The sequence below is a fragment of the Atractosteus spatula genome, chromosome 3, assembly GCF_055471065.1.
Source record: "Atractosteus spatula isolate fAtrSpa1 chromosome 3, fAtrSpa1.hap1, whole genome shotgun sequence".
Lineage (NCBI taxonomy): Eukaryota > Metazoa > Chordata > Actinopteri > Semionotiformes > Lepisosteidae > Atractosteus > Atractosteus spatula.
In genome coordinates this window covers 10,504,950-10,530,013 of record NC_142708.1, presented here as the reverse complement: position 1 = coordinate 10,530,013, position 25,064 = coordinate 10,504,950, and the positions used below count along the sequence as shown (strand labels likewise).

General features: G+C 36.9%; 1 protein-coding gene across 7 annotated transcripts in view; it reads right to left on the bottom strand.

The window, feature by feature from the left end:
• tcf4 (transcription factor 4) overlaps nucleotides 1-25,064 on the bottom strand; it is a 207,484-nt gene that overhangs the window by 38,092 nt on the left and 144,328 nt on the right. For all 7 annotated transcript variants that reach the window (XR_016090848.1, XR_016090849.1, XM_088911566.1 and 4 more), the window contains 3 exons: nucleotides 6,586-6,691; nucleotides 4,462-4,595; nucleotides 3,319-3,451 (listed from right to left, as the gene is read on the bottom strand). Coding sequence is in view for 5 of the 7 variants with exons in the window: in XM_088911566.1 (XP_088767692.1) it covers nucleotides 3,319-3,451; nucleotides 4,462-4,595; nucleotides 6,586-6,691 (373 nt within the window). In the remaining 2 variants the exon portion in view is untranslated. The remainder of the gene's footprint in view (nucleotides 1-3,318; nucleotides 3,452-4,461; nucleotides 4,596-6,585; nucleotides 6,692-25,064) is intronic.

The window sequence follows — 25,064 nt, the reverse complement described above, 5'->3', positions numbered from 1 at the left end:
TACTTTTACTTCTTAACTTCGTGGCAAGTAAAACAAGGCAACTTCCTGCTATATATAATCAATACAATAACTGGGTAAAATAGGGAACATATCATAAAACCAAGAAGCTGCAAAAAATCACACGTGTACAATATATCAGAACATAAATATAACGTTCAGGGACTGATAAGCGCTGGAACTTAGTAGTGGAGTAATTACTATGTAACTTGAGAGCAAGGGATATCTCCAAAATGTAAATTTAAGTTTAATGCAGCTTATAATGAGATATACAAATTATATAGTTTGTGTAGAAGAAACAATACAGGTGGTGCAACAAACAAAGGGAGTTGTAGATTTTTAGTGTAGATATCCTTCCTCACTAGACCTGCAAAATGCTTGCTTTCTATCAAAGTAAGTCACTGATGGACAAAAAGGTCTAAAACCTTAAGGCCTAAAGCTTTTATCGTCTTGTTTTAATCTAGAATTGTCAATTATTTCCATGTTTATACATCTCCAAATTTGCCTCTTTTCAGCTTGTCTTGCTCTGTCACGGGTTCGACAAAGTCCAAGCCGAGTCAAGCCATTCCCTTGCACACAAAGTCTTTTCTTGAGCAGTAAACACTGAATGAAACGCAGGTTCAGTTCTTACTGCTGCAAGGTGCCTGGAAAGTCACAGTAGTCTCTGTTATATGGCAAACCCAAGAAAACACACTGCTGGGGACTCCTAACCCTAGCGAAGATGCAGCAACCTCTCCACTGTCATTTGGAAAGTCCCAGTCACAGTGGGCTAACAACACAGCTCAGACTCAGAGTAGTGCTGGCCCATGACTGACTTTACTGGACGAGCACCTACAACCTAGGGAAATGCACAACTTAACTATTAACTCTGCTAGGGTGACAGAAAGGCTTTAGCCAGAGTTGTAACTCTGTAATTAACTGTAATTTGTGAATGCTCCCAGTGCAATTGTGGTCTACTTAACCAGACTGTGATATCCGATATCTTAATAAGGTACTGGGAAGCAGACGCATAATACATTCTCCCATTCCTTGATGAAAAAGTCCTGGGCTGCTTGTTTAAACACTCAAGAGAGTACACACTATTTCACACAGATCTGCATGTCAGCTTTGCTGTACACTGCAGAAAAACATCACATTTAAAGAAAGGTCAGGTACAGTATCGGAGGTTTAGAAGAATTATTAGTAATTCTGCATTTCAATAATGAAACACTAGAATCCGCCTTTGGAATGGGCAAATGCCAGATTTTTGCTGCTTCTGGCTTTCCCTTAATTAGAAACATCTTGTAGTTGTACAGATAGAACAAATAGCTTTTGAGATCCTAACTTTAGATTGGAGTGCATACTGTCAAACTTCTGAATGCAGAAATAAATACGATCCCACAAATCATGACATTCACATATGGCAACTGTTTCACCAGCTTCATACGGTGTGTGCAACGTAGGTCTTTCAAGCTTTTGTTTTGACTTTGGGCGAATTATGACAAACTGAGAGAAGGGTTCTTTACCTTTTAAACTACTGCAAGTTAATGATTTCCAAATAAAAACTAGAAGACCAGTTTCAGACGAATTCTAATTGAGTCCCACCTGTGGGTTGTTTCATAATGCATTCAGCAGTTACGATAAATTAAAATTCAAATGAAAAACATTCCTATTAGTGTTTTACTGTATTTACTTTGGACATGTAAGAGAACTTTAAGCAAACTGCCAACTGCGGTAGATGGACAAAAGAGTCCATATACCTTGATAAGGCTAAGAAATCCTGTACAATACGACTTCCAAGTACTACTTTTCCAACTACATTATTTCAGCCAAAATGCCACACAAAACTTGTGCTTACCTCTACTGATTCCAAGTTCACACATTCCAGTTACAGGATAAGTCTAAGTCATTTTTCCAAACTCGTCAACAAACATATTTAATAGTTTATATAGGCTGCTTTGGAAAAAAAAAAAACTTCTATGAAAATTGCATATGCCAGAGGTAAGCCACAAGGCTATCGCACGTCATAGCCACACATCATTAGAGGGAAAAGAGCACCAGAATTATTGTATGCTCCCAATGTGTATCGCTGTAAAATTTCAAGCATATGTTAAACCCAATCATTTTCAATAAATGAAAGATTAACTGTACAGGAGATTAGCCTTCAAAGGGCAATTGGTCATACTTCACTTTTGATCAAAAATGAATGATAATGCGAGTTGGCATTACTCTATTTTTGTTATTTTAGAATAAAAATATTTCAGATTTGCGGTGAAGAGTTTCCAAAACGTATCAATCTCATCATTTGTGTTGGACACACTGGCCTGTAATGGCCTTTATTATGAAACTTTTATTTGGATACTGTAATCTTAAGACATCAAAGTGAGGTTTCCATGGCGAACAATTTTATTATATCCTATCAAAACTTGACTGTGTGTCAGGGTCTTGCTAAATGTCAGAAAAGATTAAAATGTACAGTACATACAAACACATGAGCACTTTCTGACCCTTTTGGAAGTGAAGAGGAGACGTGGCATGTGTTAATGTTTCGCTGTTCATTCTTGCAGTGTTTTGTAATAGAAAAATAAATGATCAAATGTGAAACCCAAAACATATGCATCAAACTTCATGTTTCCTATTTATTTTTTTATTTTTTATATCCTGGTATTTCTTGTTTATGTTAGCGAGTGCATGCAAAAAGAACAAAAAGGGAAACAAGAAATTTGCTTTAAAAACAATGCATGAAATCTGCTTTGGATTAGTTTATTACATTAATGTGGCGTTCAAAGAAATATACATAAACAAATCTATTGTGGCAAAAAGATTGACATTACATTTGCCTCAGCTCAGTCAAAATGGCATTGTAATTTCTGCTTATCATATCGAAGTTTGGATTCATCTTTAATTGGAAGCTATTTCAATTTTCTCTTAATTACATTACACATCTGATAACTTTTTTTCCCAGTTTGTTTTGTCTCTCTTTATTCAAACTAAGGGATTGAACAGCGTAATTAATTTTTTATTTGAGTTACAATACATACAAAACATAATAACAATACAACAAAACAGAGAGGAAACACAATATTGTTAAAAAAAGCCTTTGCTGAACAAAACAAGGGAAAAAAGATCGAAAATTTTAAAGATGTCTCTGATGCGTGTATGTGCCTGTCTGTCTCAAAGGAAGATGTAACTCTCTGATGTGGACCAACGACTGAAAATCTGCCAATGTGAAATAGGTTTTAAAAGCTTAGATATTGGAATTAGTGACTAATTCAAAGAGTGAACAGTCTGCATATTGACACTACAGAGCAACCAAGGGTGCTTTCAATAAGGCCAACTCACCCATAATGGTGTCTGTTCCATTTGTGGGCGGCGTACAGGAGGTGGCGCTGTAATGATTTCCTCCGCTGCGATGAAAACTAGACATTGGAGGAAGACTGGAATTGATGTCTGCTGAGGAGTGTGACGGGTAACTCTGTGGAGAAAAAAAAAGCATCTTAAAACACAAGCTACCTACAACAAAATGTGTGCTGGAGATTCGCACTGCGCATAAGTCTTCATTGATTTTGCTCATTTCAGGCCAGGCCATGTTAGATGAAAGTGACACTCTATTGGTGTGCAGTTTTCACACCTTTCCACTGGGCCAACATGATGAAAGCTGCATAAAGCCTGACAGAAAAGTCATCACTGACTAGAGGAGCAATGCTCCCTAACATCACTGCCATCCTCCATGCACCAGGAAAGCTGCAGACAATGCTATTTTGCCAAAAGACACCTGGCCAAGCCCATATCTATGATGCTGCCCTGCAAAGTGTATTGCACTGCTTGAGGACTTGGGAACCTTGGTTACAGGTTTTTAATAACATGACATGTGACAGGACTTGAATGAGACACTAGAAACTATTCTTTTACGTTTTTAAAGTGCACATGCTAGTGTGTGTTAATAATGACTTAACTTAACTATCTACATTATCGAATGATACCTGTTATTTTTTGTAAGTTTCTTTTTGTTTCAGTTCTGTATTTTGTGTGTGGTGTGGTATAGCATTTTGAGATTCTATGAGCTGTTCATAAAAGTGTATTTTATTATTTATATGTTATTACTACTTTGCTTTTGGCACACATAATTTGCCTCAAGAAAAGAATACCGAAATTAGTGGTAAAATGCATTTACAGGATGTCTAATTTCATAAGTACTACACACTAGAGAACAGTAATTATTAAAGAAAGCCTTTATGTTTGCAAAGCCTTAAAACCTTTCTTGTTAAACTTACAACTTGTTGTTAAAAAAACCCACACACTACCATATTTTACATAAAACAAAAATTCAAACCTGATAACACTACTGGGTCTTCAAATCACCTGAATAAAAATGTGTTTAATTACTGTTGTTCTTGTAGTATGGGGAGATAGTCCAGATAAGTTTTAAATGCTCAGATAACATATTTAGAACTATGCACTGCAGATGAAAGGTGTATAACTTACAAGTCTGTCGTGTGGATGCAGACCACAGTAGCCGCTGGTCTGAGGGCCATGTGATGAGTTTCCCAGCATTCCACTGTAGCCAGGCTGGTTCATTCCACTGGAGGAACTCCATGGATCAGTACTGTGGTGACCATCTGATCATAGATCGGAAGAACAACATTCAAATACTACACACACCACTCCACCTCTGAGATACATTCTGACTGTGGCACCTTTGGAAACTTTTTCCCATTATCCTTAGTAGTGGCTATCTGTAAAGTTGAGTGCCAGGTCAATATCACAGCAAATGCTTCAATCAAAGAAATCGCAACAAATATCTTAACTACGCAGAGTTCTCAGGCCAACTGCTGCATGAATATTTAAAAGACCCCTTAAATATTCTCCTGTTTAAGAGTAAGCTGATCACTTACTCTTGAAAACGAAAAATACATGGATGGAAGTCTTTATTAATATCTTGTTATTTGATCCAAAAACAATCAGAGATTGCCTACAGTCCCACATTGTTCCAAATTCAAGGCCAGTTCATGCCAAGAAGATAGAGGCTTCAGCAGAAACAGTCTCCCTTGTCTCATCATGTTACGATGCAGCTCAGTGTGTGCTCAGAAGCAGCTTGCTCAATTAACACCAGCCTGTTTGGTCTCCAAGACTCTTCATGGCGTGGATATAATCCTGACTTCATTTCGTTATGTGCCTTTTTAAACTGTTAAAATGATAATGTACATGCAAAGGAGGATGTCAATTAACAATGTAACTTCATCAGAGAATATTTTTTCCTCTTCCCGAAAGCTATGTCTATTAGATTAATTTATACTGTCCATTTTCCCACAGAGGTGTGCACAATGAGATCACCCTGTAAGAAGTAACAACACTGCATGGTCAGAGCCACAGTAACATACTACACAAAACTCATCCCTGTTTGGATTTGGCAAAGAAACCTGCATGTTATTGAGTTAATAATTAAGTTCTTAACAAATGCTTTGAACAGATGCATGCAGAAACCCATGTCTTTCACTAAGGTTAAGAGTTGCATATAATTATATTTATTTAATCTTTATATAAATTTGATTGATTTTCATTTTCTGGAACCCTTCTTAAAAGGTTCCAGTGAATGAATCATACTTTCTAACATTTCTAAGATTTTATCTGCAAGGACATCTATTTTTTAATATTTTGACTTTGATCATTTTTGTAAATACTGTTTTGGATGAAACAGTAGTTTAAGCCCTAAAATGCCACACTCATCTGATTCAAAATATATCATATTCAAAGTAGTTGATGACAGGTTTTACATAATTACAAAACATCACACAACACATTTAGAAAAATGCTTAATGCTTAATGCTTTTGTTTGAGATGCAGTTCCTATGTTTCCTTGTCTATGTAACTGTATATATACTGATAGAACTATATATATTTATATTTCTTTGAAACTGTAAAATGACAGTTTGAAGTACATTAAAGGAATTAAATCTCATCCTTGGCTAGCATTTAGAATTTAAAGATATAAAGAAAAGTAAAAATATGTAAACTGTCTTCTAGATAATGTTGATACAGTTAACAGACAGTAAAATAAAATTCCCCAAAGAAATGTATGCATCTGGAACTAACAACAGGATATTTGTGTGTGAGATGTTTGCAGATTCCTGATTTTTCTAAGACTGTGCAATCTCCTTTCCACGACTGAAATATTTCACATGTACTTAGCCCTCCCTCAAGGAGACACAATGGTGAGTGGTAAATGGGATTCTGTTCTAAAGACAAAGTCAGGCCAAGAATTATTAAAACACAGAGACGGTAAAACTCTCTAGGTAGCCATTTGCATGGCGGGAAAAGAAAAAGAGGACCAGCCGTTAAAAAAAAAACAACAACTTTTCTTTTTGACCACCAAATTACAGAGAGAACTGAGAAAATAAACACAATAACCTTGATCCTACTGATTTGTCTCTGGGTGAGTCTTTGACACTGTAAATTAGCCACCCGCTGTGAGATTGATTTGATTTTTCACTGTCCCACAGAAAGACACAGACTGGTATTTCTGTGCCTCTCTTCAGTACAGGCCTCGGAAGGCAGGGCTCAGCGTGAACATTGTGCTTCAGGAGACTCCTGACACCACAGCTGTTGTACCTGGCATGAAGAAAGTGCCGGGGAAGCTGCTGCTGGGTGGCTTGGAGGAGGGATACCCTGGTGAGTCCCGGTTATAATCGGCAGTGCTTGCAGATGGGGCGTACACCTGAGAAACACACAAGAAATGATAACGGTGAGCAAAACATCATGAGCTCATACAAGCAAAAGACGCCACTGCACACTGTGTGTTGATGAAAACCTGTCATGAAGCCGTTACTGTACACATTTCCACAATAAATACTAGAGCTGAGTTTTACACACAGTGTTTCTGTGTGCTAATTGAGTTTTTGCGGGAAACATTTTTTCTCCTGTTTTAACAAAAAACACAAAACCCCCTGGTCACCGCATTCATACATTACAATCCTCGTTTTTTTTTTAGGGAGATATTTAATTTTTTGGAGTTTATCGAGGTCGGCAGCAACAAGAGTCTGCAAAGTAAAATATACTTTAACGAATTAAGACAGCAGTTTCTGAACCTCATCTTTACATAAGCTGGTTAACATCTCCCATGACACACGTATCATTTACATCCTGCTGAACAACAGACATGTTACATCCCAATTGTGAAAGAAAAAGAAAAAAAACACTTTGATAGCTACAGCAGGCAGAAAGCAGGACTCAAATAAAGTTTCAGAGCCAATTTGGACAACAGAGTTTGAGTGTCTTTAATGTGAAAGATAATTGTGTTGGGAATTAATCCACTGGAACACAGGAAACAGGACTGTGTTCTGAAAACATGTGCTGTCAGGTCAGCTGTTTGACATATCACACCACAAACAAGAGCTTTGTGAAATGGACAGCTAATAGTTCCACTGGTGGTAGCCACTGAATCCTGATCACCTTGTCAGGTGAACATGCTATCCTAATACTGCTCTTGTGCAATATAAATTCCAATTATGGCTTCCATGCATTTATAGACAAATGTGTTTTTTTAAAGCATAATGGGAAAAGGTGCACATTAGTGACTGTCACATATATAAATATAAATAAGACAGCACTTTTTTCACTGAAGTGACTATAGAATTCCAAAAATAACTTCCTCTAACAAAATGACTTCACATGCCAGGTGTTCTGAAGGCTTCTAAAGACTATAAAATCATGCATGTCACGGATCCAATATTCTATCTGAGGGCTCTTGAAGAGACATGAATCTTAAGATGACATTTAAATAGGGAAACAGGACGGATTTCTCATATCCTTGCACAGGGAGTTTCACAGAGCAGGGTGCAAATGTTCAACAGCATCTTCCAGCTAGGAAGGCAACAAAAAAATGGCTTTATGACATGACTATATCTGAATGTTTCAAGGAGGGATTGTGAGACTTTTAAAAGCAGAAGAACAATAAATTAAATGTATTTAATATCAAGGTACCTCTCATACATTTCTGTAACTATCACTAGTTTTTTAAATCATATGTAAATATATCACACTCTGTCCTTCTTTAAGATGTAAGGATTTTAAGTCTCACGTGTATTTGCACAGATATCCTGCTTATAGCAGCCACTTCACTCTTATGAGACACTTTTACGTTTTATGACTGTCGTAAAAAGGGACATATCCAGAAAAGGAAAGGTCCTTTTCTTTTGTGCACTGTTTCCTGACCTTGACAGAATATAAAGGGAAAATATGTAAAAACAGCACACGAAAGCAATTCTTACATCTCAGCAGTTATAATAAGAAATCAGTCAACAGCTATGAGGTCCATGTAACCCTGATTAGTTTCCTCCGCTGAACTTGGTGACAGACCTAATGCACTTGCCAAAACCACAGATAATGTAAATAAATGGATAAGCCTTACAAAAATGAAGCCAAATCACAGAACTCTTTAACCCTGAATAGTTAGAGATACATTACAGTGTTATCTAACAAGACTCTAATTCATCTGCCTTCAGAATGTAAAGCCTATGTCTGTAGCATTACCTCACATACTGTAATGTTATGTCCCACAGCTTTTTAACATGACATTCGTCAGGAGCTTTAACAAATGAACAAATTAATCCTTTTTCACTTTTTAAGAAAGGCTTTTTCCCTATTCAAAATCGACAGGATCTCTATAAAAACAAGGAAAGGCAACAGATTAACCACAACACAACCACAGTCGAAAAAACTAAGGAGATTATGGAAACCTTCCCAGGCCCAGTATGGACAGTTGTTCTGTGATTCTGCTGAACGACGAGTGACACTTGTGTGACCGTGCTGTGTCTGCACTGCGGAAGACCATGGGAGACCATATTTTCCCATGAAGCACCTTGCACAAGCAGCAGAACACAAACAAGGCAAATTCCAATGCCTGTAAATACCATTATCCACAGGCTGCAGGGGATACATTAGTAATCTTTTCCTCTTTTTCCACTGGAGAGAACATAATGCTGGAAAAAGACTTATTTAAATGTCACAAACTAGTCTAACACCAAAACCACATTCTACTGGTTAGTGCTTTATAAATACACACACACTTGTGTCAGTATAAAAAACTAATAAACAGCTCTGCCTATAGTTAGTTTGTGTATATTTTTTAGCTTTTCCTTTTAAACTAGATTTTTCTTATAGGATTTCATAGAAGATCATTAGGTAGTGATCACTGAGTACTACTGGAGGAATGCATGCATACTCTTTTCTTCATAGCCACAGTAGAGAAAATATGCGTTCTGTGCTTTGTGTAGAATGATACAAACCCAGGTTCCCTTGAATGCAGAAAAGCCATGCCAGTTAAAGCTTATTTTCACTGTTTGCCTCTGTAAAGAGGACAAATACACACTTGCTAATTCAAAGAAATGGTCGCCACTCTCTGTTTAAAAGGCTAAAACGCAGCACAACTGCTTTTGTCTTCTTTTTAAAAAAAACTCAAAACAGAATCCTGGGAAAGGCGCTTGGATCAGAAGGATCCAGGTATGCTCAGCTGCACCTTGTGCTGCAAAAAAAAAATCAGAAAAAAAAACTAGAATGGGGAAGCGGGAGAAGATATTCCTGCCCTGGTTGTTAGATGAGCTATCTGTTATTACTTCCACACAAGTAAGATCCTGAGAACATCTGGCATGGCCCCCCTCACCCCCTCTCACGCTTCTCTTCACCTTCCTGTGTCAAAACAAACCTTCTCCTCATGGGTGGTTAACTGTATCAGGACCTGTGATAGCATGGCAGACAGACCTAAGGCAAAGCCTGTCAAAGTGTGTACAGCTAGCTTGGTGGCAACAGAATCCTGGAGCTGCTACTCTGTTGTCTTCCACAGAAAGTGACTGAAGGTAGGCCCACTGTTTTTCACCCTCGACAGACGCGTTATCCCAAAGACCTGTGCATCCTTACACTCTCTTTTCAAAAATCTGTTCTTTATTCCCAGCGTTACAATACCAGCCTATTTTGTTTTTTTTTAAACAGCAAACTCTTAAATGAAAGCAAAAATTTGGACAGTGTAGGAAACCAGCTGTGTGTGTACTGTAAATATCTCTGGGCTGTAGGGCTGTATCCGAGTCTCTCTGATTTCTTCATGAAGCCCTAACCAGAATCCTCCTTGCTTATGAACAGCACCTGATTTCTGGGCACAATGGTCTGTGATGCTTTTAGTGACATTGCTAAAGTGGAAATCATTTAACACTGTTAACGCTCAAAATTTCCCTGCATCAGGATAAGGAAAAAAATAACAAAGGAAGAGCTGGAATGGAACTTAGGGAATGGTTATCTGTCCCTGTAAAACCACAGACGACATGTCAAAAACGTATTATGCGTGCATTAAAACAAATAAAGTGCAGAACATCACGTGTCGTTGACTGGTTCGTCTTTGTAACGTCAATTTCCTAAGCTTCCCAATACCGAAAACCTCTAAATACTGTTGGGAACTGCCATGTATCAGGGATGCTTCATTTTTTAAAACCTGCTGATATACAAATACACTTAACAGGACCAAAACTCTTGGGTGTACAAATTTCCAGAAAAAAACAGCACATACATTTCCCTAAAGTAATATTTTTAATAATTTTACGGATTTACGCAATTAATTGTTTTGAATGGAGGGCCCGATATGGTTCTCAATATACCACTCAAATGTAAAGAAAGAAACGTTAAACATTGTTGGGGATAGCACTTCGTTATTGATGCCTTGCTGTTCTATAATCACTGGACCGTAAGGTTTATACTCAATATCCTGCAATGGAAGCAGCTCTGAAAACGTGACAGTGTGCCTCTACCAGCATGCTGCACCTGTGCAGATACACAGCAGTAGAATGACAGATGCTAATGCAGAGCAGATTGCTGTTCTAACCAGGGCTAATTTTACTCTAGCTGAAAAGGCTCAGCCAAAACCACCAAGACCGTCTGAAATAGAGCTGTGGGATTGTGTGAATGAAAGCACTGAGGAAAAGTCATTATAAAGATGACATCACACAAGGTTAGGCAAAGTCTATCTTTGTCAGTCGAAAAGATTTCTGGTGTGTGTGGTTTTCTTTTATATCTGTTTTCTTCAAAAAGGAGAAGATGGGACATTTTAGTCCGTCTTACAGTTATCTGACCGTATTGACACAAAAACTGTCTTTTTCTTACATTTCAGATCACTGGTGAGCTACACGTCAAAGTTCCAGCATACCACTGGGAAGAAAATGACAAGGCTGTGCATCCTGGTAACGATGCATGGAAGTTTGGACACCTTTTTGTTGGAGATGTGAATATCAGCGGACCACATCTCAAAGAAGCCGTCTTCTAAAACTGGCAGAGTACTTTGACCAAATTTTGCTCAGGCATCCCTGCCTTCAATTTAAAAAAAAATTAAAAAAGAAAAAAAAAATCTCTCTTCCCTTCACTCCCCCCCCAAGCCTCTCTCTTCTTTTCTATGTTGTTCATCCAGGAAACTCATTATAAAATCCATACAACTTTGTATTGTTTCAAGTTTAGCTGCAGCAGATTCTCATAAGGTTAATTGTGAACCTTAATGCTGAGCACATGTTTTCTTTTTTTTTTAAGTGGTCGTGGGGGTTGGACAACTGGAGAAACGCGATGCAGCTCCCACACCATATTATTCGATTCCTCCTGAGATGGGGAGAGAGAAAGCAAGAACGTTGGAGAGAGAGGGAGAAATCCGGAAGGAAATCCCACCCACCTCACCCCGGACTTTATTCTATCAACCTGCAATTGCAATAATCCGATCCAGATGCCGAGTCCTTCCAGAGCTTTCTCACAGGACAGACATGCAAGCGGCCGGGGGCCTGGCGTTGCCATCAAATAGTAATTGATTCCACATGAGTCAAAGGAGAGTGAGAGAGAGAGAGAGAGAGGAAAAAGCACAAGCAACTCCCCTCCCCACACATACACACACATAAGCAGCCTTTCCCCAAGAGAGGTATGAGATTGCAAGCCCTGCTGTGCTGCTAAGTGTATGGTGCACCATGAAAAACAAGTGTACATAACTACAGTAACCACCTGTGACTGTGACAGCCTGCAGCCCCCTGTCTATTGCTGAGGCACCACAGAGAGACAGAAAAGGGCAAAGGTGAGGTTAATAAGAGGCAGGTCTACACTGCATTCAGTCTGTGTGCAGGTGTCTTGATAGCACAAAAGGAGACGTTTGTACGAAAATGATCCAGAGTTGACCTGCAAAGTCTCCCTAGAATAGTGGACAAGAAAGGCTGATGAATCCTCTGCAAGTGAATTGCGAACCTTCGTAGTTTTTTTACGCTGCATTCATGTGGCTGTTAAGCAGAAACTATAAAAGGGCTAAAGGTCTTGCGTGGTCAAGAAGGCAGGCTTAAGTGGAAATACATGTGCAGCTACACAGCATTATTTGGAGGAAAACGGATAAGAGGAAAAACCCAAGAGTAAGAAAGGTAGGTGGGTAGGCGATTCGGTATGGCATGTTCTGCTAAACTACCAAACAAACAAGATTGGTCAAATGGACATCTCACTTTTGCATCCTTTTGTTTACGTTCTAATCAACTGCTTGACATAAATTTTCTGTCACCAAATTAAATCAAAACTGACTCACCTTAGTTTTCAGTGTATTCTTATAGTACAATATGCCCAACAGGAATGTTTAAAAGTACACTAAGTACGATAAATTGTTTTTAGTGAGGCACATCTGTGCCAACTGCTCTAATTAATTAATGTTTTTATTTGTGGAATGCTAAAATGGGAATATTTATTATTTCCTATGGTATTTTTTAAAATATGCTCAAATAGAAAGAAAAATATATAAGCAAGGCAATTCACTCCTGAGAGGGAATGACTTCAGCTAAAAAAATAAATGAAAAGTTCAGGCAATGCCTATATTTATGTTCTTGATTATGGGGAAAAAAAGCTTCTACATGAATCTGAGCTAAAACCATAAAAGGATAAGAAAAGAGTCCCTGACATCCGTTCTTTCCTGAATAATAAAAGTGTGAAATTTAGAAAACTGATCTGTACCATTAGTGAGACCTCAGAGAACTTTCTCAAACAGTTGAGTAATTATCAAAACTAATTTAAATAAATACAGGCTGTGAGAACAACCCTCTAATCTCACAGAAGACCACCCTATTTTTCACTCGTAAATGTGTTCACCTTTTCCATTGAAGCCACCAGTTCAATCCACCTGTCTGCGTTGTTAATATGTAAAGTAGTTATCTGTTTTGCCTGTTTCCCAAATAAACTACCACTGAGTCAATCTGCTCACTGTTAACACTTACAGAACAGCTTCCTCCTTGAAGCTCTGAAAAAATACTGCAGGGCTTTTGACAAGTAATCTGGTTCACCCCTAAACGTGTTTCTACCACAGCACTTAATGATGGCTCCACAACCTCCCGTTCAATGAATCTCATTTTCATCTTCATTATTGACCTGCAGCTGGAACCTGATATTGATAATGATGAATTCCTATTCATTGTACGCATAGATTCACGTTTTTATACTTGGTAAGCTTTCTTTGTAAAATGATAAAGTATTTTCCAGTACGTTGTGTAATCCTCAGAAAGCAACCACTGTGGTTGTTGCATTTGTAGGCGTACCAACTCCAGTGTTAGTGAGAGCAACCCAATGTCACATGTCCCGTCATTCAGGTTAGATATTTCATAAGAAAAGGACAGTGATAGTTTTAAAAGGGAAAACTAATGAGAGAATAAACCTGATCTAACTGATTTAATCACGTTCACCCATGATATGAAACTCAGATATTATGTATGTGTAATTTAGTTATTCATTAATGTAATGACCACCATTACATATGGTTTTGTGATAACATTTTAGGAATAGGGGTTGTGCAGTCCAACTTGGAAAACATCTAATAACAATGAGGGCTCCCAAAAAATTTCAAGGCTGGAGCAAGTTCAACAATACGTTAAATGATTCAATACTTCACATTTCCAAAAGGGACTTTTATTCTCAAATTATTTTTATTTTTTTGTCCTTCAGCTACGAAGGGAAAAACGTTGAGAGCACTGGAACGAACAGTGACATAAAACGTGCTGTCAGACAATCCACACAATATATACAGAATCGCTGCAAAATCGAGCTGAAACCAAAGTTAATCATATAAATGAATCATTGCAAAGACAAGTATCTTCACTAAGCTACAGAAATAAAGACATTTTCCCCTGTAAAATAACATCAATAACCACCATTTCCAAAATACTATTTAAATTCACTTAATATACCTCCTGGAAACCTTGAAATATGACTTTAAATGCATTCTATGCCTGTTCACGTGTCAAATTAATCAGGAGCTGGAGACAGAATTGGGGATTCTACAATGTACTGTTTGCATTTCTTTATAGCCAAAGCAGCAAGAGGCCTATAGAGTGGAATGCAATTCATACTGCACATGTGAAAACTTTCAAAGCTGTAGTTTTAGTCTGACAAAGGGGCATGAAGTGGGACATGGGACAGGAGCACCAGAGGAATGGACTATGTCTCCGACAGGCATGGATATGTTATCTACTGCACCTTCCTACATATTGTTTCCCTATGTACAGAAACTCTCTTTTTCTTACAAAAAGGCTGATTCTTTATGTCACAGAGACAGGCAGGTCAACTTTTACCAGTGAGACAATGAAATCGTCATGTTAAGATTGTACTGTTTGGATATTTGATCTCAACAGTCCCTAATATTTTGAGGGTCAGCAACCTTACTACTTTAATACTGCAATATACAGGAAAGGAAATATCCTTTATCATTTCAACAGTATACATTTTATTACATATATACTCAAATATAAAAATGCCTTTGCAATTTTACCCATTCGGAAAGATGACTACTATTGTACATATGGAGTAAGTACATAAACAAAATATTTGGACATTTGCTTCAAAAATTAATCTCTGGAAAAAATTGCCTTTGAGCTATGGACCTTTTGATAAGGCTGCCATCTCTTTTCTGAAGCTTCTTTGTTTTCACAAGCAAAATGTCAGTAGTGAGGCTTGATGCGCTGTTTAAAGAATTCCCACTGAACAAAAGGAAACAGGGCAACAAAAATTGGTGATGTTCATCTGCAACAAAAACACCGAGGAGCAAAATTGTTTGCTTTTTATGTCAGCACAGTTGTCAGTACCTATTAATAAATCTATCCGCTAAATCTACCCTTATTCACGTGGGACACAGCAAGTTAAAGTAAAATAAATTGTCTTTAATTAAATGGAATTGTTGTCTTCCTCTTGCCATCATCCCCAATTATTACATCCTAATCAGCTCTGTGGGGACTAGTTTTGAGGGGTGTGGGGGGGGGGGTGGACAGAAAAACACGTTTGCTGTTAATAGTTTTAACTTCAGCAAACGTGACAGCGTTCCCTTTCAAAGCTCATGAATAGCATGGGTCTGACTAGTTAGATTCAGAATGGAAAACGTTTTCATTTTTCATGGGGTGCACAGCAACATCTCTCTCAAGCCAGACCTCTTCTTGATGGTGAATACGCTTCCAAATAAAACAATATATATATATATCATGGTCCATTGTGATAAACACAATATGTTGGGGTTTCGATATAAGATGAAAATGTAACTCTCCTTACAAATATAAGAGTGAGAGGTCATTCTGTGTTTAACAAGCGCATTATAATTTTTCAGCCAAGCATGTTATGAACGATATGCTACAATCACACAACTTGTGTGTATTTTTAAGTATTTTTTTATTTAAAAAAACTATTTAAAGTGTGCTCATACAGGACATCTGATAAACAAAACCCCCCAAAAATGGAACATTTGTATTTTGCGTACAACATTTTTTACTCTATCAAAGAATCACGTGAGCATCTTGCTCTCAAGACTAATAAAGGAAAAATGCATCAAAGCTCACATTAAAAAATAGTTTGCAGTCCTCTTGCCCTACTAGCAAATACATAACATATGCTGTCAAGCTATTATCTTGAGGCACCATAAATAAAAGTTCTTCTTCTGCTTGTCCAACTGTTAGCTCTATTTTCTTTGAAGGTAAATTGATCTTAGTTATTCACAGAGTAACCCTTGGACTATCTCTGTGCAACCCCAGAGGTCTTGACATCACAGTTTGAAAACCTGGACACTTAAATGACATGGCTTGAGCAAGCACACGCAAATCTCCGTTTGTCTTGTGAATGCAAATCTCACTTGTTTCCCTCTAAGTCGGTAATAGCTGCCTGGATGACGGCAGCGCTACTCAGCTCAAAGCAAATAGCCATTCATTCCACACAAACTCTTCAGTGGAATGAAGGGGTTTTGCACTGCTGTTGTATGGATTAAAAAGCTATTTGGACATTTAGCATCTTAATAACTTGAAACCTTGATAGAATGTGAACGGCCCTGAAAATTGCTAAGTTGATTAGGCCACGCAAAATCCACCCTTTGGACCACATGCTGGGAAACTCTAGTGCAATAAATATTTAAAAGTGAAAAAGCTAAACTGACAATGGCCAGACTATATGTAATCAGAATTTTTACACAAGGAAATGGCTTTGCACCAAAACATTAAAGATCAATATAAAATGGACGTGGGACTAAAGAGATTTTTGAATCAGTTCAATCAATTCTTGATAGTTCATGCTGAATGGTCTTGCTTTTTTTAAAATTTTAAGCCAAAAATGTAGATTTTTTTCTAAATGCATTTGCAATACTGTACAATTATAATTGCAAGAAAGTTCGGACCTGTGGTGAGGAACAAGCTAATGACAAACAGGAGGACTTAGTAAAATATAAAAATAAACTTAACACTATGTCAGTTTACTAATCAAAGGCTCAATTAAATCCATCATATACAGTATGTAACAAGTAAGAGGGCAAGAATGTCCATTTCAAACGAAAGAAATATGTTAGTTGCTGACAAGTTTAAAATAAAAATATCACTTAGACCCATCCCTTGTTTTCTCTTTATCTCAGTATGAATAAATCAAACATCTGACAAGAAAATTATTAAAGACCAAAATCTGCATTTCTTTATACCTTTGAAGAATGCACAGATCATTAGAGATTGATGATCTGGACATTGCTACTGTACTTTTTTATTTTAGTTTCCACTAATTATCATGGTATATGCACACTTGCAGGCCTCTAAATGTTTGTGTGCACAAATACAAAAGTATCACAATATATAAAGAGTAAGAGTAAGTAAATATGGTATAAGCACAGAAAAGGATGTATATGCACACAGAAGGAAATGATTACTATGGTATAACTGCAATTTTTTTTATAAAGAATATTTTCATAAAATAAATGCAATCCATCTGTGTAGGTTACAATGAAAACATTTAAACATGGTGTAAAGATTGAGTATTTTTATAACTTCTATAACTTTTTGTATGAAAACTTTTCGGGATTTACATATTTTAGCCCACTAATGTATCGAATTTGTACATAGCTTAAACAATTTTGTTTAAAATGGAAACCAAGTTACTTACATAATCACCACACACAGTTTTTGCAGTTAAAGACATTTAATATTGCACTGTTTTTTGTATTACCGGTGTCTCCTGTTCTACAAAACAATGCAAAATACAATATATTCACATTTAAACACCCGAGGACTAGGAAAAACAACCACAATGCCATCTTCTCTTCTCTGCTTTTTTGAGGCCTTTAATGTCCCTTTCATGACCATATTTATTTTTTAAAATCTAGTTCTTCTACAGCAGAAAAATTACAAAACAAAATAACTGAAAGCGGTAAACATTTTACTCTAGCTTACCTGTCAAGGTGTATCATGTAACTACCAGCCTCTTTCTATAGTAAATAAGACACTGATGCAGAAACAAATGCTTGGTTGTTATTAATGAAAGAAGCATTTTGAGGCGTGTGTGGTGCTGTTTAGATTTGAGGTGGCTTTGAAATTCCGCCTACATACTGTAAGGAAAAAGGGAAAAAAAAAACCTCACAGCCTTACATTCAGGCCGACTCCTCAAAAAGCAACCAATTTTAGCTTGTTTACACTGCTGGCTCCAAATGAATTCAAGATGGTGGCTAGGAAAAGCAGTTCATGCCAAGGGGATTTGATCAAAGAGATTCTATTCAGCAATTTTCAGTTTTTAATTGACCACTAATTAGATAAAATTAACCCAAGAAAGGTTTGCCTCATTGCTAAGTAATGCAGGGAAAAGAACGGTCACACAGACGGACCACTGTTTACAGGCAGAGCGCTCTCTTACAGGCCCGAGTGGAACACTCTTTACCTGGGAACCAGGTTAATTAAGCAGTATGATCACTGCAGAGACGGTTGCTTGTTTAGCTATGACAGGTTTATTACATGTCCCTGCAGTGTTTAATCATAGCTGAGCTAGCCTGGTGTTGAGTGCATGGCTGGAAGGTCTGGGTTACAGATGGTGTATGCTAGGCTCAGTTTAAGAAATCCTTAAAAATATAAATGCAGTCTTCCTTTTTTACTGGTGCAATGTCAGGTAGGCAAAAGCTTCCTCTCATTTTAGGAATATCAGAGCCTGTTGCAGAGAAGAACCTGCACACACCACCACTTAGGTGCAACCACTCCACTGAGTTTTTACTAACGCCTGGTTAGGGTCTTCAAAATACTATTACAGTACCTTTCACAATAAAAAAAATCTTCAAACAGCCAAGCCACACTTCTTCCACAGGTTTTGAACACATTCAAAGGCTCCATCTTATCCTGCTACACCATTTCATTTGTTTCATTTAATTTGCAGTACTCCTGCAGACTGACTAAAGGATAAAGAAATGAGCTATACTGCACAGCTTTCATAAGGAAAATGGATTCAGGCTAAAATCAATTTTTCTTTGAAAAAATCTGTATATTACAAATATTCCTGTTGTTCAGCACACGGTGCCCCCTTGTGGATTGAGACTGTAAACAATTCTCCTGTACCACTTACTTTTCAGCCTATTGTATTTTTTGCACATAAAGAAAAGAATTAACGTGTTTGCGTATTTTTATATGCAGAGCTCTTAACCAGTTTGCTGTATTACAGAGGTAGACTGATGTCTATCATCATGGCTGGTGCCATATGCTTGTCTTCCACAGAACAGATACAAAGACAACCTTCCAAACACTGTCACTGACCAGTGTGTCAATTCTCTGTCCTAGAGGGAAGACAACCTGATTTCTTGAGTAAGTAATTAACTATCAAGATCCATTTACAATAACATTACCTGTCCATCTAGGACTCGAAGGGAAAGCCCATTATGCTCATTACCTTGACCTCATTCACTTTTTAGAAGTCAGGTCTCTAGAGATGAAAAATTAACCATGTATTGCTGCTTTAAATATCAATACTTCAACTTAATTGGGAGAACATGCAAAATGAATGTACTTTTGTAGTATCTCTCGTGGTTCACAAGAACAATTGTATTACCTGAATAAAAATTAAAATAAAATCCTCATTGATCACTTCTATGGACAAAAAATAATGACATAATATGACTATGAAATTAATGTTGTATACTTCTTTACCTAAACTAGAACGTTCTGTTTTTATTCTATCGTTTTATTGATTCTGTTCTGTTCCTCATATTTAGTACATCTTTGCTTTACACATATTAGAGCAAATTAGAAGTGAATACTAAGAATATAAATATACTTTTCAGGTGATCAATTCAATATTTGAGCTCTGTATTGACTCTGTAGCAAGTTGTCAATGAAAAGAATGAAGAAATAAGGAGTTGATAGTGTAGACAAGTTTATTACAGATATACTGAAAGTCAGCTGCCAAATTTCAGCTACTAGCACTGCAATGCATCTTGGATAGTTCTGTAGTAAGCAAAAAGTAAGGAAACAAGTCTTTTTCTTTAACAAAATGGTTGATATTCTATAAACCAAACACTTTCATCTCTATGAATCCTGACAATCATATATACCCTGCATTGCTTATGGGGTGGAGAGTTTCAATTTCCATGACTGGTAATCTAAAAACCAACCCTATTTAACAATCTCCCACCAGGTGGAACCTCCATCTCATTTCATTTCAGGAATAAGAGTCAAGGAAGTCCCTTTCTTTAAGTAAATATTAATAATATTTACAATCGACCTCTAAGCAGACAGTGAAAACAGGAAATAGCTTTCAATATTCCAAACTGCAGTTGTGGAAGACATCTACACAGGCATGGCAGTTAATAAGATCATTCTCTGCGGCAGAAATGGAAACCAACACAATCAGGCGGCTTTCTGAAGCTAGAGGTACTGTCACCCAAATCTCTGGCGCATTTGGTTCCATTGGGTACCTGTGTAAAAAACAGACTACCCTCCCACTTCACCCCGAAAAAACAAACACACAAAAACATTAGTATTCTTTGCTCCCTACACTCATTTAATTTTGTTATTAAAGTTATGTTTTTCACTGCTAGAGTCCGTAGTTTGATCTAAAGCCTTAGCATACATTACTGATGTGCATAGCAAACTGCTGTTCATTAGTACAGGTTTAACTAATATAAAATAAAAGGTAGACTGCACTACAAACAGTGCTACAGGTTACAGATCTTTACAAGGGGCTTTTTATTATTTGCAAATCCTTTCAAGGTATGGAGTTTTGGCAGCTGACCACAGCATTTTCTTTTCCTAATGTTATTTAATTACCACCATATGTCAAGTTCTGCCAAAGCTTATTACCATTCACTCTTTTTCCGCAATGCTGCTCCATCAAGATGCTTTAAGTACACAGACAAATCCACTTTCCATGCTTAACCTTATAATTTATTGAAAACACCTTTAAAGGAAACAAAATAATCAAAAAATATGAAAATACTTGACTAACACACAAAAATTCTACACACAAGAGAGTTATTTTACCTAACCTAGAACTATGGTTGAAAATGAATCTCTGGGGTCTAGTATGTAGAAAAGAATTACTTGAAGCTTGTCATACGAACGCTTAGCAGTGGCTTCCCAGTTTCATTACTACATGCTTACACAATTATATTTATAATATTTAGAAAGGATTTCAAAGAATAACAAGCTAGAAGGGACAGTTTCTTTTGGCCTACTACTTTAAAATCTCAAAATGATGAACACGTTGAGAAAAATATTTGGCAATAATATACTTCTCAGGATGTAACAGTATTTTTGTACGGTATGGCAGAGTTGTACGAATATGCTTATTAAATGAAATTATTAAAAAAACAACAACTTTGCATAAACTCCACACATTTAACAGGACTTTTAATCCAGAACCATTACTTTGCTCTTGGTTGAAACATGCTCACCAGTGCACAGGCATTCTGAGTTTTCAGTGATTACATTTATTCACTTCACATCCAAATAGAATTGGAGAAAACACATTAAAGTGCTTTACATTATTCCTTCATTTTAGTAGGTAAGTCAATTAAGACCAAATTCTCATTCTCAGTGATGACCTGGAGATCCATTTACACAGCAGGGCGTTTACTGAAGCAATATGACAGAAGTACTGTGCTCAAGGGTACAACAGCAGTGTTTCTTTGGCATTTGAACTCACAGCTCTTTGGTCCAGGGTTCTTAACCACTACGTCTTGCTGCTACATTAAAGCGTCATTAGTGATCTAATAACAAACTTACACATTATTTGGTAACTCAATGCCATAAGAATTTTCATTCGGCAACAAGTCAGGAATAATTATTTATCATTATGTATGCAATGTGACAAGAGAAATCATCTTGATTTACAGTAAACAGGATTAACAGGATACAGTAAAAATAGCATAATACATTTTGTAACCAGCCATGTTAGTATGCTCATAAAGTAACAAACCATCAGATGCATTCTAAAACACAAGAAGAAAATTATAGGCATACAAGAGTGAAACCACTACACAGAAAGGGTTTTTTTTAAACACATTTCAGTATACTTTTTGCATATTTAAAACACACACAAGATACAGCAACAGCCCATATGACACAAAGAATTTTAAGAAATAAGTAAAAACTTCTTGGGAAATGTTAGCTTTTTAAAACGGCAATTGTATACACATCCCCTTTTCCCTATGCTTAAAGCAGCCAAATGTTTAATAGGAACACTTAAGAACAGAATTTAAACATATAAACCAAAGATGACTTCTTGCTACAAATACAAAATATCCTTAAAGTTTTTTTTTTCTAATTCTACCTGTCATATTCATATTGTATTTTCATTTAAAAGTTTAAAAAAACATTCAGAGAGAAAAGTGAGAACAAAATGCTGTTCATAGAAGTACACCACAGCCAACAGCAGACTCAGGCCCTCCCTTGGCCTACTGTACTGTATGTATCAGTCCATGTAGAAAATAAAGAAATGAATGAATAGCAACCACATCCGGCAAAGAAAGTATCATCTAGCATAGAAAGTAACATCCGTGTTTTTTCAAAGCTGGAAACGGAGCCAGGAACAAAAGGAATTTAAGAAAGAATGATATTTTATTTAAGTAGCTATCAGGAATTCAGGTATTCAAGGGTGAAAGAAGCAATTTTACATTGCCAAAAAGCCACTCAAAAAAAGCTCTCTAATGAAATGTCCCAAACTGATCTGTTCTACCCTCTCCAACTGCCCCTTTTCCACCTTTTTACTTCCCCTTAAAGCTTAGTATTTTATTTTTAGATCATATATACCGATATTCAATTAAAAAGTTAGAATAGGAGTAAATAAACAAATCTGCCACAGAGTTCAACCATTCACATTAAAAATGACCACGTACAGTATAGTGTTATTGGAAGCTTGTTCACTTCTATCTCAAGGTAAGAACTTGCAGAGTGTTGGGGCAGTTCTGTCCAGTGGGGTGAGGTAACAGCTTGTACTGTACAGATTCCATCCTGTATTCTCTGCACTGACAGGATTTTAGATACTGACACACCCAGGCACAAATTTAGTAAACCTCATCTGGCATTTGTGCAAAGTGCTGTAAATCTATGCTGTAGCCAGAGTCCAGAATAGAAAATGTGCCAAATCAATTTTTAAGGATTACTCAAAGATAGAGAAAATCTGGAAAGGTTTAAACAGAGCTCCTCCGGGCCTCTGGAAATTTAACCTAGGGAAAGAAAAAAATATTGGAGGGGGGGGGCAGGGAGATATTTTCATACGAGAGGGGGTTATAGACAAGCGGGAAAAATAGAACTTCACATTTTTGTGATTTTTTTTTTAAAAAAAGGAAATGTGGTGAGACTTTAAAGACATTAAATGGAAAAAAAGAACCCACTAAATAGTTTTTGCAATGGGGGAGTTTGCCAATTGGCACTGTGACAGCCGATTAATTGCCACCATAAATAATCAATTGATAGAGTAATTAAGAGTAATCTCCAAGTTTCAGAAAGCAGAAATATTTTACACCAATATTAGCAGTCAGTTCATACGGTGCAGACTGAATCCAAGGGGGGGGGGGGGGGGGGGACGGACTAACAATTGAATCCCTCCCCACCCACAAATACAATGCACAGCACCACATCTGTGCGCCAGTACCTTATATTGAAATGGATTCATTCAGGAGAACCTTTCTTTTGGCAGGACTTAATGAAGAGACCACCCTCTTTTTTGTGTGTGGTAATTCAACGCTGACCTGACTCTCCGCTAGAAAAAACAGCCGATTACCCTGGGCTGTCCAGTAGTGAATGGACCTTTCAGTGTCAAAAACAGGGGCGAAAAAAAAACTAAAACAAGAAGACATACAAATTCACATTGAAACATGAAAGGTAGAACTATAGAAAAAATAATTTAATCCATGTTATACAAAACCCCCCAGATGAACTAAGCAAATTACATACAACAAAAAGATATGTTTCTCCTATTGTTTCTTACAGGATATGTCCAACACTTCTTGAAATGTTTTGTTTGTAAAACTGAAGTACCGATTCATTACTTTTCATTTGGATGGACATCATTGCTTAGTAAATTGTAAAAAGACTGTGTGCATATATATATAAACTTAATTAGAATTAAGATAAAGACCTCCTGGGTATACAGTATAACGCCAACCTGATTACATCTGAAGGACTGGTTTAATAACGAACATATGGATCAACCTTCACTTCAGACTACCAAATCAGGCTTGCATTATTTAGCACAGATTGCAATAATATAGCCGCAAAGATCAAAGACTTGATTTCTTCAGCGATTTTAGCTTCAGCTTTTTCTTGCTTCTATTTCTGTGCTGTTAAAAAATAACAATACTCTTTTCAGCAGTTTATAAATACATAAGAAATGCAAAAATTACTAAGGCTGTGTAACACCCTCATGTACTTTAAAATATAGCACTTTCTGCGTCATGTGCAAAAGTTTCCTGTCTTTACACAGATATGAGCACAAACAAAAGCCATTTGTCTTACAGATTATGTCCGGTCATTCCCTGTTTTGTATTTTATACTAACACAAACTGCAAAAGCTGACCTATTTCTTTTTTGCAGTACACAGCAAACTCTTTGTGCAAGAGACCTATCTCTACTCTTCTTTTCTGTGCTGTATTAGGATAGCATTGAATTGTCTAAGGAATAGCCAGGAACTTACAGCATAAGACATTCTAGGGAAAATTGTGGCATACAGCTTTGCTTGCAGTTTTGTTGCCCCTAATGATCTTCAGGTCTTCCATAACACTACAGCTCTGTGCCACAAACTGACTGAAAAAGACTTCAGTGCTGCAATGGTGACTAAGAAAGCCATTAATACTTTATACAAAAAAAAATTGTTAAGTTAATACAGCTCAAACGACTTTTATATCAAAGTTATCTCCAATAATTTTAGATGTCAATGACACACGTTGATGAGTAAATCTCTCAACTCTGCTTTCTATCCCTTGTCTCATAAAGATATAAGACAATTTTTCACATGTTGGTTTCCATTTATTGTTATGCTAACGACTGTATCTACACAAACATAAACTTTCTTCAGGCTTGTGTAATGATCACCTAAAATCACTTCTCTGTACCTTGCTCTTCAAGGTAACCTAAAGGTATGGCCATGGAGATTTTGACACTTGTACGAATAACAGTTCACACGGTCAATACCAATTTGAAACATGTGCAAATAACATATTGAGTACATAACTGATTTTTTTAAATGAAAAGTCTTTTAATTGACTTCAGATTTTTCAAAAAGACGCGCTTTTCTTATGATTTCCCCAGTGATTTTCAAATACTTCCACCACAGAACATGAAGTCTCATTC